The sequence below is a fragment of the Tiliqua scincoides genome, chromosome 1 (genome assembly GCF_035046505.1).
Source record: "Tiliqua scincoides isolate rTilSci1 chromosome 1, rTilSci1.hap2, whole genome shotgun sequence".
Classification (NCBI taxonomy): Eukaryota; Metazoa; Chordata; class Lepidosauria; order Squamata; family Scincidae; genus Tiliqua; species Tiliqua scincoides.
Genome location: NC_089821.1, coordinates 19,699,705 through 19,720,617, shown reverse-complemented (window position 1 = coordinate 19,720,617; position 20,913 = coordinate 19,699,705). Strand labels below are relative to the sequence as shown.

General features: G+C 45.1%; 1 protein-coding gene across 1 annotated transcript in view; it reads left to right on the top strand.

The window, feature by feature from the left end:
* Nucleotides 1-20,252, top strand: part of SMOC1 (SPARC related modular calcium binding 1) — a 103,093-nt gene extending 82,841 nt beyond the window's left edge. Inside the window, exons 8-13 of the mRNA XM_066625480.1 lie at nucleotides 4,201-4,393; nucleotides 4,618-4,700; nucleotides 6,281-6,386; nucleotides 15,172-15,419; nucleotides 17,767-17,817; nucleotides 19,888-20,252. Coding sequence (XP_066481577.1) covers nucleotides 4,201-4,393; nucleotides 4,618-4,700; nucleotides 6,281-6,386; nucleotides 15,172-15,419; nucleotides 17,767-17,817; nucleotides 19,888-19,904 — 698 coding nt within the window. The 3' untranslated portion in view covers nucleotides 19,905-20,252. The remainder of the gene's footprint in view (nucleotides 1-4,200; nucleotides 4,394-4,617; nucleotides 4,701-6,280; nucleotides 6,387-15,171; nucleotides 15,420-17,766; nucleotides 17,818-19,887) is intronic.
* Nucleotides 20,253-20,913: the final 661 nt, after the last annotated feature.

Genomic DNA, 20,913 nt, shown 5'->3' with positions numbered 1-20,913 from the left:
GCTGTGCCCAAGACCTGCTGAGGACCAAGGGGCTGCTGTAATGGTGGGAGGCTGCTGGCAGGAGAGAGGACCTCTGCAGGTTGAACAGGCGAGCTACCCTGGAGGTGGGGTCCAGCAGGACTACAGGGCAGAACCATGGTCATTTGTTGGGGGAAAGAAGGGGAGCTAATTTGCTTAAAGTGGGCCTAATTCTCCAGGCAGAGAATGGCCTTGGAATCAGGCAAAACACCATAGAGGACCAGGCGTCTGAAAACACAGGACAAAAATGTATGACAAAACTAACTAAAAGCTACAAGAGGGGGCTGCATTGTAAAAATGGGACCTATAAGAGCTTAAAGGTAAAAAAAAAAAACTATATAAGCAGTATTATCTTCATTTTAGATGTCAAAAGGGTTTTGTGGCTCCTGAGGTTTTTTTTCCTCCGGAAAACGGGTCCAAATGGCTCTTTGAGTGTTTAAGGTTGCCGACCCCTGGTCTATGTGTTTTGAGATTCTATCTTTGATGAGACATTCCACCATCTTACCCGGTATAGATGTAAGGCTGACCGGCCTATAGTTTCCCTGGTCCTCCCCTCCTTCCTTTTTTAAAAATTGGTGTGACCCGGTATAGATGTAAGGCTGACCGGCCTATAGTTTCCCTGGTCCTCCCCTCCTTCCTTTTTTAAAAATTGGTGTGACATTTGCTCTCTTCCAATCCTCTGGCACTGTGGTCGTTCTGAGGGACAAGTTGCATATTTTAGTCAAGAGATCAGCAACTTCATTCTTCAGTTCCTTAATAACTCTTGGGTGGATGCCATCAGGGCCCGATGACTTATTGATCTTTAATTTATCAATGAGGTCTGAAATGTCTTCTCTTAACCTCTATGTGACTTAATTTCTTGGTCAGGAGGGGCTGTTCAGGCAGCGGTATCTGCCTGAGGTCTTCTGCCGTGAAGACAGATGCAAAGAACTCATTTAATTTCTCTGCCATCTCTAAGTCTCCTTTTATCTCCCCTTTCCCTCCCTCACCATCCAGAGGGCCAACTGCTTCTCTGGCGGGTTTCCTGCTTCTAATATATTTGAAGAAGCTTTTATTATTCCCCTGAATGTTGCTGGCCATGTGTTCCTCATAGTCTCGCTTGGCCTCCCGTATCACCTTCTTACATTTCTTTTGCCACAGTTTATGTTCCTTTTTATTCCCCTCATTAGGGCAAGACTTCTATTTATGGAAGGAAGCTTCCTTGCCCTTTACGGCCTCTCTAACTTGACTCGTTAGCCATGCGGGCACCCTCCTGGACTTAGTGGAGCCCTTCTTCCTTTGTGGTATACACTTCTGCTGGGCCTCCATTACTGTTGTTTTAAACAGCCTCCATGCACTCTGGAGAGATTGGACTCTTTTTACCTTCCCTTTCAACCTCCTTCTAACCAGCCTCCTCATTTGAGGGAAGACTGCTCGTTGGAAGTCAAGGGTTTTTGTGTTAGATTTGTCTGGTATTCTTCCCCCAACGTGCATGTTGAAATGGATCGCAGCATGATCACTGTTCCCCAATGGCTCAGTAACATTTACATCTCTAACCAGGTCCTGAGTACTGTACAATATTAAATCCAGAGTCACCTATCCTCTGGTGGGTTCCATGATTAGCTGCTCTAAGGCACAGTCATTTAACATGACAAGAAATCTGGTCTCCTTTTTGTGACCAGAACACGACCCAGTCGATGTGAGGATAATTGAAGTCCCCCATGATTACAACCCTGTCCCTCCTAGTCACCTCCCTGTTCTGTTTCCTCATTTCAAGGTCCCCATCCGATTTCTGGTCTGGAGGATGATAGTACTCCTCCAGTATTACATTGCTCCTCAGGCCTGGTAAGAGATTCTATGGTGGAGTCGGACCCGCCTTCAAGCTCTACTTTGCTGGACTCTATCCCTTCCTTAACGTAAATGGCCACCCCACCTCCAACACGCCCCTCCCTGTCCCTCCTGTAGAGTTTATAGCCTGGGATTGCAGTATCCCACTGATTTTTCGCATTCCACCATGCCCACTATGTCAATGTTTTCCCTTGTCACCAGACATTCCAGTTCTCCCATCTTTGCTCGGAGACTTCGGGCATTTGCACAAAAGCATTTGAACATGGAATGCCCCCGGATGGGCTGCTTATTAGCTCCTTTTCCCCTGCATCCTCTCAATGTGCCAAACCATCTATCACATCCCATCACGCTACCATTCCCAATTTCTTCTCCTACTCTGTCTTTACCTTGTTATTCTCTAACCTCCCTGTCCTCGTCCCATAGGGATAAGGAGTCCCGAACCAGATGCCCCTTCGCTTCTGTCGGCCTTCCCCCAGGGGTCAGTTTAAAAGCTGCTCCGCCACCTTTTTAATTTTATGCGCCAGCAGTCTGGTTCCATTCTGGTTCAAGTGAAACCCGTCCCTCTTGTACAGGCTCTGCTTGTCCCAAAACATTCCCCAGTGCCTAACGAATCTAAACCCCTCCTCCCTACACCACCATCTCATTGAGACCCCTGATCTCCGACTGCCTCACTAACCCTGTGCCTGGAACAGGTAGCACTTCCGAGAATGCTACCTTTGAGGTCCTGGCTTTCAACTTCCTACCTAATAGCCTAAATTTGGCCTCCAGTACCTCCCGACTACAGTAGCCTATGTCGTTGGTGCCGACATGCACCACAACTGCTACTTCCTCCCTAGCACTATCTACCAGCCTGTCTAGACGAGAAGTGATGTCTGCAACCTTCGCACCAGGCAGGCAAGTCGCCATGTGGTCCTCACATCCGTTGCAAACCCCCCCCCCCATGTTTCTGATAATTGAATCGCCCACTACAAGAAGCCCGCAACCCCCTCCTACCGAGAAGCATCCTGAGTGTGTTCGGATATGGGCCCCTGGAGAAGGGGTCCCCCCTAGGGGATTGTTTCCCTCCTCTCCAGGATGACATCCTCCTGCCCCAAGACTTCCCACCCAGGCAGCTGAGGAGCTGCACACCTGAGGGTGGGACGAAGCCTGATTGTCCCCAGAAGACTCCCCATGGTCCTTCTCTGCCTGCCTCTGCTTCTCCAGGTCCGCTACCAAGGCTTCAAGGGAGCAGACACATTCCCTGAGTCCCTGGAGCTCCTTGCACCAAGGATATACCCATGACTTATGCCCCAGAGGCATATAGTCATACATGTTGCACTCGATGCAAAACACTGGATAGCCCCTGCCCTGCTGCTGGCTGTCTGACTGCATAGTTTTTTTTGTTTTTTTTGTTTCATTTTTGTTTAGGAGCATTTAAAAACCCTTCACTGGTTTGCTGCCCTCTTCTCAAGGGAAGAGAAAGGGCAGTATCTGGGGCCCTGGCTTCCTCGCCCTATTGCTGAACTTGCACAGATGCTAAACTCGTTGTGCCTTACCTGGCACTTTGTTCCCAAGGCACTGTGTTCCCAGAGGTCACGCACACTTCTGCAGAGTTCCCTCCTATGCAGTGCTGGGGAGGATCACTAACAGTGATGGAAAAGGGCCATGGGGCCCATCATTAGTAATCTTGTTACCAGGAGGCCTGTAGAACTCCAAGATTCCGTAGTACTCAGTTTGAAAAAATAACTGGATTGGGATGTAAAGGTTTCCAATCTCTGAATGTCCACATCTTTTTCTCCCTTATCTAGTATAGTGCAGCAAAGAATTAACCACCTGTTAAAGCAGAGATTTTCAACCAGTGTGCCACGGCACATTGGCGTGCCGGGAATGGTCCACAGGCGTGCTGTGTGAATCTGGAGCATAGTAATTGAAAATGACTGAAAAACTCTTCTGAGTTCTGTTGCTCTGTTTCTAGGACAACTATTTGTAGTGAGGAATTGTCTGTCCTGCAGAGCCGGCGGAGGAAGAGGGACAGACAGTTTCTTACTACAGACAGTTACCCTGGAAACAAAGCTGCAGAACCCAGGAGAGTGTTCTGGAAGTGACATCAAAAGGCAAAGACCATAGTAGTCATGAAAAAAAAAAACACATTGTAAATCGCGATGCTAAACTTTTGCAGTCAGAAAATTGTGTCCGCATAAAAATTTCAGCAGCAATGGTGTAAGTCACTGCTTGTGAGGCTTTAGCCTTTCTATAAAATAGGGTTGCAAGATGCACTCAAACTCATGTTCTGGGTTTCTTAAATTTTAGCAAGAAGAGATGACTAGAAGGACCTCCTTGTGTGTCGTAGATGGCTTCTATGTTTTCTTTTTTCAGAGAAAGTGAATTCATGTGACCAGGAGAGGCAAAGTGCCCTGGAAGAGGCCAGGCAGAACCCAAGAGAGGGGATTGTTATCCCTGAATGTGCTCTGGGAGGACTGTACAAGCCAGTGCAATGTCATCAGTCCACAGGATATTGCTGGTGTGTCCTGATTGACACTGGTCGCCCCCTACCTGGTACTTCCACCCGGTAAGAAACACTTTCTGTAACTACTCCTGTACTAGAATGTGAAATACTTTGAGAGAGCAGAAGAACTGGGGCATCCCTACCATGGGTTGCACCTGAGGCAGTGGTGCTTACCTAAACATAAGTGCGCTAGAATATTTGTCCTGTTCGCTACAGGAGAGGCATGTTGCCTTATTCCCAAAGTTCATATCTAAACAACTTACTATTTTTACCCCTTTGTTTTCTAGATATGAGACTCCGGTGTGTGAAAGTGATGCCAGATCAAGGAGCACAGAAACTGATGATCCGTTCAAGGACAGAGAACTTCCAGGTTGGAATGGAGGACAATTCTGCTTGTCCTACCCATCTCACTTGCTTACCCCAGCTAATTTTAGTAGCATGAGAAGGGCGTCCCAACAATCGCCAGGGATAGTTAACTAGTGAACGTCAGAGCTTGAGTTCAGTACCTCTGCTCATACATTTATTCATTACTATCATGCTCCTTGAAACCAATCTCAGAAAATGCCTGGAAAGAGATGAGTTTCTCCCTCTCATGTTAAAATCAATATGTACTCTTAGAAAACCCTTACTTTTCCACAATTTACCACCTGCTTCCTGTCATTACCATTCTGCCCCAAGAAATTCTAGTACAATTCTTATATACAAAAATGTGATTTCCTGAACGTGTGGATCCTAGTTTACAATACTAATTTACTGTAGATTTATGACAAGTTGAAGGTAGCTGACATTTGGCCAACTACTGTACCGAACAATCTGGTAATTATTTGTGTGTGTGTTTTTACAATTTGTACCCACAATTCAGACCTCAAGCCTGATTAGGGATTTCTAAGGTGGCTAATTATTGCTGATGCTTCCAGAAACAAGATTCAGATGAATCCAGTTGTAACGCTTTAAACGAGAGGTAAACTAAGAGACCACTCTTAACCAACTTTCTAGCATCAATGCAACCCTATGGGAGGGCAATAAATGTTCCCTTACCTTGAGGAGGCCTCCATGACTGCCCTTCCATTGCATAAAGCAGCACATGCCCTATTGGCACAGCTGCAATGGTGCTGGAAAGTTAGTTAGGAGTGGGCTGAAATGTTCACACTATGACTGATCTGTGTGTGGCTGAGCTGTTATGCTCTTTTCCTTTCTTCTCCTTTGTTTTATTTTTCATCTTTTTTTTGAGGGGGGGGGGTTTTTCTGTTTGTTCTTGCTGAAACTATAGATAGAGGCGAGATCTTTTGGGTGAAAATAAAATAAAAACACATAACACCACTTTCTGCACATGGTTTTTTTTTTGTAAATCGAAATCTGCAAAATGTGCTGAAAAATAAAACCATTCTCTAACACCTCTACAGGCATGTGGCTGCATCTGCTTACACTATACCACCAATATCACCTACCGAGTACATTTTTAAAGCAGTTATAATTCATAATTATAATAAAAATGCATCCTTGGAATAAAAACACATAGCACTGCTTTCTGCACTTCTGACTTTGGAAAACACTGAAATCCGTGAAAAAATAAAAACTGTTTTGACCCACCTCTATGTACAGAACTTGCCATACATATTCACATATCCTTGCTTTAGCTAGAATGGGAAAGAGGCAACTGTACATTTCTCCAAGATCTAGTTGGGTGCCAGAGGCCAAATCTTTGCCCTTTTGTGGCAGAATAATTGGCAGCCCTATTATTCTATGTGCGTTCATATGGAAGAAGAAAAGGTAGGACAGATCTCAGCAATCGAGTGAGGTACGGACAGTTTGCAAACATGCGATAAAAAACAGCCACCAGAAGTATACCCAAATAAAACATGGTAACTTACTATATAGACTTGGAAAGAACAGGGGCCTGTTTTTTTCCCCCTACTATTTGTTCAAAATAAGCATCTCTTCCTTTTGAAGGCTGCCCGGAAGGGAAAAAAGTGGAATTTATTACCAGTCTACTGGATGCTCTCACCACAGACATGGTACAGGCCATTAACTCAGCAGCACCTACGGGAGGAGGAAGGTGAGTCTGAAAGGCATTCCAGCTGAACTGAAAGAAGACAGTCAAAGATCTGTAGGTGTGTCTAGTCTTTTATTCTGATTTTCAACTGGCAGATTTCTGCGTATTGCTGTGTGTAAGAAGACTCTTTTGGTCTGAAGCTTTCACTATCACACTTGCTTCACAACATTTAGGTGCCTTTAAGAGCCAGTTTGTCAGCAGACAAACAAAACAGGAATGGGAGAAGAACTTTTTAAGCAACTCTTCCCGGGTGAGGCAAAACACCTGTCCTATTCAGAAGATTCTCAGCTATCCACTTGTCCTTAGCCATGATCTAATATTTAGAGCAGCTCTGATGTGAACATATGTGTGCCTCATTTAACATGTCCATTCACCAAAGTGTGTGCACCTAAAAATGACGGGAAAAAAGAATGGAAGCCATTGTCTTAAAAATCACTTGGGTCATTTAGGGCCACTTTACAAGTTATAGGATAGATGGATCTCATTGCATCTCCACCACAGATTCACCACTTCTCTGTAATGTTTGAAAGGCATTTGACATCTCAGAAAGTATGTGGTAAATATATATAGGCAAATGCTTTGGCCAGCTGTAAATCCCAAGGCTGTGTTTACCACATGTTTTACCACATGCTCTTTAAACATTCTAAAAGAGACGCTGTTGGCTCATCATGAACACCTGAGGCTCTGTCTCTTGCTGTAATACAAAGCCACTCTTTGATTTTCTCCCCCCTCAATTGGCAAAGTTACATAGGTTCCCATTAAGTCCTCATTGGTGATTACATGCTTCCTGGATGGAAAACACCTTGGTGCAAGGAAAAAGTTGACATGTGTGTTGCACATGATCATTTCACTGTTATAAACATTACGTGTAGATACCTTGGAAAGCCACTGCCACTCATGGCTTCCCAGTGCATATATACATGCAGCGAAACAGGTGCACATTCAATAAACTGTGAAAACTTTTGCATGAATTTCATGCTTTTTCCCTTCCTGCATTTCCATCTGTAGCATCCTACAGGTCTAAGAAAGTCGCAGGCTTCCATATTGCATCCTTTCAGATGTTTTAACATGAAATATAGCTGCTGCTAAAAGACTGATAGTGTCACGGCAGAAGCTAACAGTTGCTCCTGAAAATATGCGACGTAGAGAATTTCGGGTGAACTGTTAGGTGGCTGTATTTAGTTTGACCGAAATTTCAATACCAAAGCTTTAACAGAAGAATATTTGAAAATTTTACCTTTTACCTTATTTGAAAATCAGCTGTATCAATGAGTCACGAAAGTTTATTTTGTCTGGACCCATCCTATTCTGAAGTTCAACTCTGGGTTCTTTTGCTTAGAACAGAGCTGCCCAAACCCTGGCCCGTGGGCCATTTGTGGCCTGCGGGGACCCCCAATCCAGCCCCCAGGGAGTCCCCTATCTCCAACGGGCACTTGGCCCTCTGGAGACTTGCCGGAGCCCTTGCAGGCGGGACTCGACTGCTTGTCACAGCAGCAGCGAGGGGATGCCTGGCTCTGCAGAGCTCTCCTGCTCTTGCCTGAGAGTTCTGCAGAAACCCCGCCCATCCGGCAAACACACCGCGTGTCGGGGAGGCCACGGCTGAGGCTGCACGTTGGGGGTTGCTGAGTGGGAGGGAGTAGCACCAGTCTGTTTATGAAGGGTGTGACATGCTGGCTTGGCTTGGCTTGCTTTGGTGGGTGAGGGCAGTGCTGAGTGGGAAGGAGAAGCTTGTGAGATCCTTATTCCTGCTAACTTACTCCTGTGTGTGTGGCTAAGTGAGTGGGTCCTGCAAGTCAGAAATGCCCCCCTCCCTTTTCTCTCTGCTACTTGTGAGATCCTTATTCTGTGTTTTGCTGTCTTTGGGTAAGTGTTTGCCTCCTGCAATCCACAAATGGTGGAACTCTGTTGGTTCTGAAATACTTGGTTCTGTGTATTTTTGTAAAGTACTGGGGGGGGGGGGGGTTGGTGAAAATCTTTTCCTCATGTGTTTCTGCCTTGGGATGAGTTTCTGCCTAGCAATATTTTTCCTCATGTGTCCCTGCCTTGCTAAGATGTGTCTCTACCAAGAAATATTTGTATTATAAATATACTCAGTAGAATTCATTCATATAAGTTACATCTTTAATGTATTCATTTATGTAAATATATTCAAATTTGAAATATAAATTAATTCACTTTTTTCCCAGCCCCCAACACAGTGTCAGAGAGATGATGTGGCCCTCCTGCCAAAACGTTTGAGCATCCCTGGTTTAGAATAAGGCAAACTGAGCAAATAAATACAGGATCTTATTGCAGTTTCTTTAGCGTAACCCTCCATTTGTTCCAACAATGGTAATTAACTTTGGAACCAAAGGACAGCTGAGAGTGAAATTAATAATGAAACAAAAGTGAAGAGTGAAATGTAGATAATAACTAGCTAGTTGAACCTTTTACTGCATGTCCATGCCATTCCTATAAGAGTTCAGGTTTCATTACACCAATTTGCCTAATCAGTAAGAACTACAAGCAACCACGAATGACTGAAAGTACTTTCATTCCAAACCAATTAATTCATTTCCCTAACAGTCCCTAACACCATCCAACTGCAGACATATTGCATGGATGTCAAGTTCCATTGACACGAATGGTAGCTTCTTGCAGGTAACATATTCAAGGTCAGGTGAGGTAGGATGCCAATAGCACCTTAATTCAGGTAGGGGATCCTTATGAACTAAGTTCTGCTTCTTTCCCTTGTCATCTTCCTTAATCAAAATTCCTGCCACTTGTTTGTTCTCATCTTTCCTGATAAGAGTTTGTAGAAAACCACTTTGGGAAAATTTCTATCCAATGACAGGTTCTTTCTCTTTTTTCTTCCCCCTGCCCTGCCAAGCATTCATGCAAGTATATGGGAACTATGTATAGAACAAATTGCTAGTGTTGGTTTCCATTATCTTGAATACGTTTCTAGCTAAGCTGCGTAGCATGTGACATGCCATTGCAGCAGTGTGTGCAGGTGAAAACTGTCCCAGTTTTGTAGCTGGAGATAAGTTGTTTGTTTTTTCTAAGTAGCACAGTTCTTATAGATCAGGTTTTTGGAAAGGTAAGAAAAATAGGGTCAGATTGTGATGTGGTTATCCTTGCAAGTACCATCAACTATGAGTGTACAAAAGTGCCTTTTAGTGTGTCATATCATTGGTCTTCTTAGCCCAGTGCTGTCAATTTGGAGTGGTAGTCTCCAAAGTCCAGGCAGAGGTAGTGCCCAGCCCTGTTGTCTGACTGCCTTTTGACTGGAGGTACTCAAGACTCCTGTAGAAGGATTGTGGTCGGTCTCTCTCTCTCTCTCTCTCTCCATGGCTTTTTCTTTTTCACTAAAGAGACATGGTGTTTAAGATTGGGAGGAAGGGTGTCTTTCCTCTCTAGATTCTAGTTTGTTTGCTGGATACAAACTTTTCTGTGTAAGGTTCGCTCAATCAGCAGCATAGCTGGAAGGAGTCCTGACCTGGGGCACACTTTCCAGGGCCACTCCTTGCTCGCCCCTATGCCCCCATCCGAATGCCACCTAAGCTGCGCTCCAGTTCCATTTGGAGGTGTTCTGAGGCCTTTGGGAGGCCTTCGAACGCCCCATAGGTTTTCGGGGGAAACTAGAAGTGACATTCTAAAGACTCCCTAAGAAGGACTTCTGAGGCCCAGGTAGGCCACACACAGCCTCCCTGGGCCTCAGAACACCCTCTGGACATGACCAGAGCATCACTCCCGTTGCATTTGGTGGGGGCACAGGGGCGAGCGAGGGGGGTAGGACCCCAGTGGCCACAGCAGGGATGGCATGGCAACCCCTGGAAGAGTGCCACCTGGGATCCTGTGACTCCCCCACGCCAGCTATGAAACTGGACTCAACTCTTGTGCAAAGCAGTGTGTCTCATACTTGGATTTGGGAACCCAAAATGCTAGTTGCGTAGGAAGCTTTTTAACAGCATTACATGTGATGCTGATTAATGTAGGTGTTGTTTCTTAGTGAGGTTAATGACTGTTCTGTTTGAACATCCTCTACAACCTTCGTCTCTTGCCTTGCATCATGAGTGGTTGTTTTCCATCTTTATAGCAGAACTAAAAAATGTCAGTCCAAGGAGTAACTTCACAAATATAAGTTTTAATTCTAATTATTTATATTTCCCCTCAGGTGTTGACTTTGCTGTCCTTTGAAATTTTGTGGGGCAATTTGTAGCTACCACACCTCACATTTCAGTGGAGTTCATTTGAAAGAAGCACTAATTTATATTCAGCTTCATTATTTATTTATTTATTTATTTATTTATTTATTTATTTATTTATTTATTTATTATGCAGGCAGCCTTTTTACCAGGTAGCATGAAGATGGTTGTGATAAGATTTAAGTCTTGCATTGTTCTTCTGAACATTCAGTGCAGTTCACAGAAATTATCTCACAAGAGCAGGCTGTACTGAATCAATTGATACGTTAAAAGAAAAATTCAACTGGAATTGTTGTGATTAAACAAATGGCCAGAAGAATCAGAGCAGCATTATCTAAAATTACAGATGCAGCCCTGTAACTATGCAATTGCATATCCACGCGAAGGGAATTATCTTCATATATTTTTAAAAGGAAAGTTTTCCCTCTTTTAATGTTTAAAAAACCTGGATAAGGAAATCAGAACATATTGGGGGGGAGGGCCCTGCCTGACCTACACAATTCATATTCTTCTCTGCCTACAGTTACAAAAGCGTCCAGATCCTTTTCCCCCCTTGATCCCACTCATATCTCATCAAAGTTTATTGTGCTCTGAAGCTTTGCTCCCGAAGCTGAGCAGGCTACCCAAATTCTTAATTCCCCCACAATTGTGAGCAAAGCCACTGGTTCCCCTGTCGACGATGATGGAATAGGCTCCATCTTTTGAACTGTGGTCAATGCACTTCTTGGTTTTCTATGTGTACGGGGAACCTCTTAGTTAGCCCAGGGTGAGAAAAGGGGAAGGAATATCTGTTTATCAATGGGTCCCATTTTATAAAATAGGACCCAACTACATATGATAGCAAGAGGTTGTTTTCTTTAAATGTGGCTATGCCCCAGTCACATAGAAAGTGGGAGTCAGCTGGGGGAATTCAGTTTTGCAAGCAAAACAGATAACATGGGGAGAGGTGCTTAACCTTTTTTCATATCTGTCACTTAACGCCTTACATCCCCTTTCCTCAGGTGTTTTTCTTCCCACTGGGCTCCCTGACTGATAGTATCAGAGGCAAGTTGAATGACAGAGTGCAGGGAAGTAAGTCGCCAACATCCCTTTCATGCCCCCTGTCATTCCCTTTGGTTTGAAAATGGGACTCTTACCCCACAGCTGAGACAGTCCCCCATTTAAAGGGACAGGTCTGCTCTGCTGATGTCCTTCCTAGTTTGGCCTTTGGTCTAATGGTCAGTCGTTCTGTTGACTCTGCTGATGGGCTCCTCGCAAGTTGTTGGTTTCTTGATTTAATGGGTGTGTACAAAGTGACTCAGAGTTGGACCATGTTCTGTCCAGGACCTTACAATGTGGAGACTATTGCAAATGAGACCCATAATTCATGGTTCCCAGGTCAGCACTTTAATAGCCCACAGGCCAGATCCCCCCCCCCCCACCCCGGTCTGTACATATGCAATACCATCTTACAAAGTGAAAGACAACAGACTGGCTTCTGCCAACTCTTTTTTCATTCCAAAATGATGACATAAACAACTTTTTTTTTTGTTGGTTAGTTTCACTGGGGTGGGAAAGTTGAGGAGAGCAGGATAGAGATGATGCTCTTTCCTCGTGTGTGTGTGTGTGTATCTATATATATATATTACTCATTCATTCCGTGAGCCGTTTTTTCTTTGTGCCACATTAAAGAGGCTGCTGGTTCAGTTCTGATGTGGTCAAAGGAAAGTAGGCCCTTGAGATGTCCTGTGCGATTCTTTAATTTATTGGGTGTTTTGTTTCTGTAGTGTGTGTTGGTTTTCATTGTGCTTTCTCTCTCTCTCTCTGACTCTCCCCGGATGACTTTACTGTACTTTTTGTGCAAGGCTTGCAGTTCAGAAGTCTTTCATGTGGCTGGTGTTAGTGAAGGATGGTGCCATATAAGGAAATAATAACCTAGTGGCTGACTGTGGGCCAGTTTGGACAATATCCCTAAACCGGAATGGGCCCCACCCACATGGTTACTGATACGTGGCTCATGGCGTGTCCCATTCTGGTCCCTCTCTTCACTTCCCCCACTTTGTTCTTAAATCTCTCTAACCATGGGAGTGCACTTGTCAATCCATGGGGCAGGTCCCAGGTTAGCGATAGCATCCAAACTGGCACCCTGTGTTATCTCTGATGGAGGAAAGAGTGGTAAGGTAAAGAGAATGTGAGTGATGAATGAGTTTCCCTCCCTGCTCCAATTTTTGCCCATTTTTCTTGAACACTTCTAACTCTTCAAAAGTTCCTGTGAAATTCAGTCTGAAAAGCTGCTGCACATCCTCCCACAGCAGTTTTTGTCCTTTGTTGAAATGCTGTTATCAGTCAGAATTGAATAATTCCACTCCTCCAATCAGGTAACTTGGTGCCTTCATCAAACTGGGCAGCCCCAGCCTAGCTAACTCCCTATGTGGCAATGCAGTTCAAAAGCCTAATTCTACCTATTCAGCACTTTTCAGGGATTTTAGCAGAAGAAAGCGGGTTGAAAGCGAGAGGAGTAGTTTTTAGTGGTTAGTACTCATGCACTCCTTCCTGCACCCCACTTCCCCTTTATCAAATCAATAGCATTTATCAAAGGGGAAATCAGCAGCTAAATGCAGTGTGGGGGGGGGCAGAATCTGATAGTTTCAATTCATTGCCACCATCCCAGGCCACAGAGGGGAGCTACCTGGGATAAATACTGAGCCCTTGGGTTCTTATTAGACATCAAAAACCACCATGCATTTGTGAGAGTAATCAGATGTAACAACTCAATGCAGTACCTGTCAACCATACAGGAAAAAGTCAAACAATAACTATATTAAAAATCCAGAAAAGGAATTAAACCACCTCAAACCAAATGTAGGTATAGTGGAACAATGATCAAGAAAATGAGGAAAAGGACATTACAGGTGGGTCCTCTGTATCCATGGATTTGTCCCATCACAAGTCCTGAACTCGCAGCTGAAGACCCACTGAATCGCCCAAACACAACCTGAATGCCAAAAGAACTTCTCACAAAGAATTGTACGTTTCATGGGATACAAATTTTCATGTTTAGAAATCTTTAGCTGCGCAATCCTAACTTGTTCTGGAACAGGCAGGCCAAGAGGCCTGCGCTGTATCTAGCACAAGTTTGGGGCTGAGTGTAGGCCAACCCGGGGCAAGGGGGGAAAAAATTCCCCTTATCCCAGGTATACCCCACTGTAGCAGCCCCAACTGGTGGCACAAATTCGAGCAACCCAGGTCTGGCCCAGGCTATCTGGGAACACGTCTGGGATCCGGCATAAGGGACTTGTGCCAGCCAAGCAGGTGCTTTGTTTTGTGCCCTAAGGACAATGGGATTAGATGTGGGTTGAAGAAAGTCTTTGCGGATGTTTGATAGCACAGCCCACATTAAAATGACTTGATTTAGACATATGCAAACACATGTCCAATATAAGAGAGTGAATACCCATTCACAGCATTTTGCAAGTCTACAAAACTTAAAGTTCTTTTTTTCAACTCCTTTGAAATACAGATGGAGCCTCTTTATCCTGGGTGTTCCATACCTGGCCCTCCCCCCCCCCCATATAATGAAATCTGTGGTTTTCAGAGCCCACCTTTGCTCTGAATGCAACCGGAGCCATTCTGAGCCACAGAGAGGCCATGCACCACCTCGCGCAGCCTTCCCATAGCTTGGAAAGTCACCAGGAGCAGTTTTCAGATGACATCCGAAAACCGCTCTGGGTTTCATTCTGAGCCTCAGAGGGGCCGCACAAGGTGGCGCATGGTATCTCCAAAGCTCAGAAAACCTCCTAGACACAACTGGAATAAGGTTCTGGTCACGTCTGGGAGGACTGCAGAGTGGGCAATCCAGGGTTTGGCGTTCGTGGTGGGGCAAATTCTTAGATGCCAAATAAAGAGGCCCCACCTGAAACTGTATGGTTCAACAAAGTTACTAGAATCTGAAGGGGCACCAAGCAATCCAAATTTGCATCAAGTATCAACTAGACAGGGGTGTCCAAAGTTTTGGGCAGGAGGGCCAAACCGTCTCTCTGACATTCTGTCAGGGGCCAGGGGAAAAAAGGAATTAATTTACATTTAAAATGTGAATAAATTTACATACATTTACATAAATGAATATATTAAAAGGCCTTGCACAAAGCAAGGCTGGCCTTTCCTTTGCTGCCACTACTGCATCATAGACATGAAACAGCAAGCAGTGAAGGGAGCCCTCATCCCACAGCTCATGTGAAAGGTCAAACAGTCGCCCTCACGCTGAGAGCAGTTGTGTTGGGCCAGTGTGGGCTCCAACAAATCTCTGGAGGGCCAGAGGCTCATTGGAGACTGGGGGCTCCCTGAGGGCCACATTGAGAGGCCTCGAGGGCCACAAGTGGCCCCCGGGCCGGGGTTTGAGCACCCCTGACCTAGGAACAGCCTTGACCATTTGCAAACGACTGCTTCTAGCTGAAAGCAGAAGAGACTGCCTGGTATTGCCCTAAGACTATTTCCAAAAGATCAAATGTATAGAACCAGGCATCTAGAGTTGATTATAAAGAAGATATTAATCAATCAGAAGTTTGTGTGGTTTTTTAACCATGTGGAGTATTTTATATTTATATATATTGCCCTGTTTCAAGGTTTTCCGAGCCAGATCCCAGCCACACATTGGAGGAGCGGGTGGTACACTGGTACTTCAGTCAGCTGGACAACAATAGCAGCAATGACATCAACAAGAGAGAGATGAAGCCCTTCAAGCGTTACGTGAAGAAGAAAGCCAAGCCCAAGAAATGTGCCCGGCGCTTCACCGACTACTGTGACCTCAATAAGGACAAGTCCATCTCACTGCAAGAGCTGAAGGGTTGCTTGGGTGTTGGGAAAGAAGGAGGTGGGTAACTTCTGTTGGTGGTTTCAACCACCTTCACCTCACTGAAGAAGTGACTGTACATTCAATGTAAAGACGGTCTTTCCACATCTGTGCCTTTTCTCTTTCGCTGTGGTGCTAACAGCTGGGGGAAGGAGGCATGGGGGAAATGGCATAGTGGCACAGGATATAAAGCATTCTTCCACTGCCCTCCCAACACTTCTGCTCTGATTAAATTCAGTGCCCTCTGCTTATGTCTTGCATTTAAAATAACAGGGAGGAAAAGAACTCTTCAGGGATCTAGTCACAGCTCTTCTACATTGCCTGTGGTGTGGCCCTTTAAGACTTGTAATTGAGAGGAACTGAACTGGTGGTTCCTCCAATATTGATTATGGCAGCGAAAGCCAAGGAAACCAGAAGCAAAGACCAGAAGCTGTGATGGCAAGCTGTTCTGATTGGCACCCTCTGGTGGTTTCTGTGGGTGGTGTCAGGCTGCAGAAAAGAAAGTGGACCATATGAAACATGAAAAGAGAAGTCCCCAAATGTGCCCAATTTCTACCTATACAATACAAAGAGTTATCCTTGACTCCAGGAGAATACAAATATCCCCCTGTATCTGCAGATCTGTGGTTCCTGCACTCCCTGCTCCCATTATCTTTGTTTCTCTTTTTTACAGTCGTGCTAAATGTCTCTTTCTTTAACCAACAAGCAGACAGGCAGCCTTTTGAAATTACTGTGTGTCTCTTGCTTTAACAGACAAGCAAGCAGGCTAGAAGGAAGAGTTGAACATTAACTTCCTGATTCCTGTTAATGTTTGATCTCTGGTGTAGTGTCTGCCTGCTCGGTGGCATAGCTGGAGGGGGTCGGATCACTCGGCCTGGCAGGGAGGTGGGCGAGCTGCCTCTCTCTTCAGAGCCATTCCCGGTGGGGGGGGGGAATATGGAACTGTATGGCTCTGTTTTGCCCCCCCCGCCCAGAATGGCTCCGAAGGGAGGGGTCGCTTGCCCACTTCCCTGCCAGGCTGAGTGCTCCACCCCCCCTCCAGCTACGCCACCGTGCTTGCTTGCTTGTCTGTTAAAGCAAGAGACATACAGTAAGTGCAAGAGACTGCCTGCTGTTTGCTTAAAGCAGGGCTCACCAAACCCTGGCAGTGGACCAGATGCCACATTCACCCTAACCCCTCTCCTCTGTGAGTAGCTCTTACCGTTCCGCTGCTCTGCTGCTCTGTTCTTCAGCCATGTGGGCATAGCGATGCTCTGGCCAGTTGCGTCTATGGCCTGACGTTCCAGCATGCTTTGCACCAGGATGTCTGGACCCTATACACGACTGCCCAGAGCATCCCTGTGTCTACGTGAATGAATGAAGCAGCAGATAATGAATGAAGCAGAATGAAGAATGAAGCAGCAGAGTAGCGAATAGAAAGAGCTGCTCGGGACGGGAAGGGAGTTTTTGTTGCACAGCAGTCTTCAGTTTGGAGACTAATCAATCCAATATTGATTACATGAAAGCCAAGGAGACCAGAAGCAAAGGCTAGTTTGGAGACCACTGGGTTAAAGCAAGAGACATTTCGCTTAATTGTATTGAAGAGAAAGAAAGGTAATGGCATATGGGCAGCCTTACCGGACACAGAGTGAGACAGAGTGCCTGTAACCATTGTAAATAAGAGTGAATTTACAGGTACAGCTTTTTAAAGCCTTCCATTTGAGCTGCACCTTCTAAAATTCCATCTACTCTACAAGGGTTAAAGGTATAGGCACTCTGTCCCACTTTGTATCTGGCAACCCTAGGCATGGGGGGGGGAGCTGTGGAGATGGTGTTCCCCCTTGTCTGTGGTTTCCAGCATCCGCTAGGGTGAGCATAGGTGCAGGAATATATCCTGTGCAGATACTGGGAGATGCATGTACATTTTGCCACTAGAATGGGGAGTGTTACGTCCAGATTCTCCCAATCCTTCAGCAAGCTGACTGACTTCTCAGATCTCAGTAATGCAAGAGGCTGTCTTGAAACTGGCATTCCGAAAGACTTCCAGTAATGCATTGCACTATGGAATTATCCACTCTGGTGATTTTGTTTGACAAAATCACGACAGTTTTGTTTGAGGAAGCTTATTTTTCTTCAGTTTACTTTGTTGTTGAGCAAATATTTCTTGAAAATGCAGAAACTGGTCTAAGTTGTCAAAACCAAAATATCTTGGCCTGAGAGGATGCAAATTTTTACATTCTGTTTTACTTCCCAGCAGTAGGCCTTCCATTATTCCCCCAGCAGACTCATCTCTCTCTACTTTCCTTAAGTCTATAGTCTCAATACTTGAAATTAATTGGACATGGGAACATGTTTGGGGTTTGTGTTTTGTTTGTTTTTCTTTCTGCAGGAAGCATTGGCAGTTTCCCCCATGGAAAAAGACAAGGAGTTAACCCTTTCAGTAAGTAGCTTTATTCCTTCTGCCACCACTCCATCAGTTCTTGGTCAACTGTCCCATCTGCAGTGGTGTAGCTAGAGGGGGTGTGCAAGTGGTCCCTCCCCCTCCCCTTCAGAGCCATTCTGGTTGGTGGAAGCAAAATGAAAGTGAACGCCTGGCTCTGAAGGGGAGGGGCCGCTTGCACACTGCAGTGAGGCTCCCTGAAAAAGTGCTTTGCAGCTCCTCTAGCTACACCACTGCCCTTCTTTCATAAGCCCATTTCACTATAGATCTCTTCAAGTGACCATCTTAGCACAGCAACTACTGATGTTTGCTATCCTGGAGTTGATTCAAGGATACCTGGGAAGAGGATGCCTCCAGCAAACCCATGTGGATTTTTAAATCTCAGACTGAGTTGAAGAGCACAATCCTATGCTTCTCTACTCAGAAGTAAGTCCCACTGCCTTCAGTGGGGCTTACTCAGAAAAGTATGCATAGTATTGCAGCCTAAGCTTCGCTTCCAGTCCATGATTTCAGTAAACAGTTTCAGCTTTGGAATGTATGAAAATTAAAAGGGGTCTCTTTGCATCTCTGCAGAATGCCTTTTCCTAACCAGTGAGCTCTATCAGTCTCTTGTGTATCTTAGATAAAGGATAAGTATTTCCAGGTTGGAGGGCATGACTTGCAGGGGTCCAGGGTTCCTGGCACTTGGCTCCAAAGGTTAGAGTCTTAGCCCATTGATGCCTAATTAAGTGCTAAAAGAAAATAGTGCGCGTGCGCGCGCGCGCACACACACACACACACACACACACACACACACACACACACACACAACCTCCTGTTAAGCACACCATTTGTTGTGGTGGTGTAAAAAGTAAGGCATAACAACCCAAAAAAACCTTGATGGATTAGTATTTCAGTCACTACTCCTCCTATTTTGGCATTAAGAACTTCAGCATCGAATAGAACAAAATCTTTGGGGTCTGTCACAGCAGGGTTGTGGTCATGACTTGGAGAGGGAGGGCAGAGGCCTGACCCAGACCCTTTCCTGGATTGTCGCCATTCCCTTAAAAAATAAAAAAGACACACACTCCTTGTAACAGGCACACACTAAGAGGAAACAGGCATACACTATTCTACCTAATTGCCTAGTATAACTAAACTAAACTTGCTCTCATCTTCCTTTGATGTTGCCAGTAGGTTCAAAGGCACTGAAAAATGACTGACAAGCCCTTGGCACCAATCCATGTTTTTATGCAATTATTTAATTAATTGAAACATATCGGTCAACATATATCAAAGTGTTGTTTTTTTTTTGCTGTTCTTGTGTTGACTTGCAATGGGACACTCCAACTGCAATCTTAGCTCCCTGTTTTCCACAACGTTTTTCATAATGGGTCTGTGTTAGACTCTGATACAGCCGCATCATGACAAAAGTTGTGGAAAGGAGAAAGGAAGTCTGCTCCAGAGTCTTTATCAGAAAATAAGAGTTATTTAATCTCCTGGACCTTGTTTCAAAGGACCTTGTCTTGTAGATCTCTGTGCTTGGAGGGATGGCTGACTGACTTAAAGGGAGCACTTGGGCCTTGCATACAAAAAAAGTCCTGGTTCTCTTCATATGCCTCTCCTCTGGAATTTCCCCTTGGACTGTAGGTGGGGAAGTTGGAAGGTCAAAACTGGATGTGGTCTGCTCAGTAGCATAGCTACGGGGGTGGTGGTGCAGTAAGCATTGCAGATGCCACAATGCACCATGTAAGCACTACCTCTTACTTGCCTTCTGAGTCATTCTGCCCAGAATGGCTCCGATGGTGAGTGGGAGGGGCCTGTTACATAGTGCACTGCAGCACCTGCAATACTTACTGCATCCCTCCCATAGCTACTCTACTGGGTCTGCTCTTGGGGTAGCTTATAAAGCCTACTCTGACCTGGCTTGCCGAGCCAAATGGAAGGGAATGCCTTTTCATGCATTGTGGAAAAGAAATTTCATAGTAAATCAAGTATGCTTGTCACCCACCAATATGGCGTTTTCTCCTTTTCTTTCTCTGCTTTCCCAAAATGTTGATGCTCTGCTCCGTATCCCTTCCACAAATCTAGTAGGACGCCTTGTTTAAGATGAGCATGACACAGTTGGATGGACAGACGGGAGGACTGGCCAAACTGCCACCTGGAAGCGGCGGTGTGGAACTGACGATAACCAACGCAGCAGAAGTGGCATCCACAACATTTGCACTTTTAAAAAAAAAAAAAAATCATTGAAGAGGAGTGGAAGTTAGTCAACTTTTAATGCCATTATCTAGTACCTTGGAAAGAAATAGGACATTACATTACATCTCGGAAAGAAAACTGAACAGCTACTGATGATTTAAACATGGGGGATTGCTTTGACTTGAAGAAAGAGAACTTTCGTATACTGTATATAAATACATGTACATTGTACAGTGGTTGTATGCTGGCCTTAGTGTGACTATATTGTCCCTGCCCACCACAGGGTCATTCTTCTTCTAGGGTGCTCAAGATGAAAGGGTCACAGAAGCGTCTGGAATCCAAGAATGCATTGATTTCTACAAGCAATCCAAATTCTGACCCCAAATCAACCTTTTCCCTTCACGATCAGCATCTTCAGGCTACAATCATATATGCACCTACCTAGGAATAAGTCCCATTAAACTCAATAGGTCATACTTCTTGCATAGGCTTGCACTGTAAGTCATTTAAATGGCTGCTCATATACATTTGTCTGACACTATGGAGTAGTTGTTAAAAGGCTTTGTCTGCAGTTTGAAAGAATTGGGTGCAACAGAGGTGGGATTGGGTTGGCCAGGTTGAGCACTGACTGGGGCCTGCAGCCATCAGAGAGCCCTTCCGGTCAGATGACTCCCCAAACCCTCAGTACTGGTGGTAGTGGTATTGCCGAATACACACAAGGGGCCAAAGGGAGGAACCATGGGGAGTTGTGCCTTGTCCCAGGGCCCTATAACTTGGCACCAGCATTGGGTCCTGGCTGACACCAATGTCAGTAGCCATAATTTCCTGTTGCAAAAATTTTAAAGATGAATGAGAAGTGCCTGAGTAATAAAAGACAGATCCTTGAGTGTGCCTGAATTGTGTTAATGTGAGCAA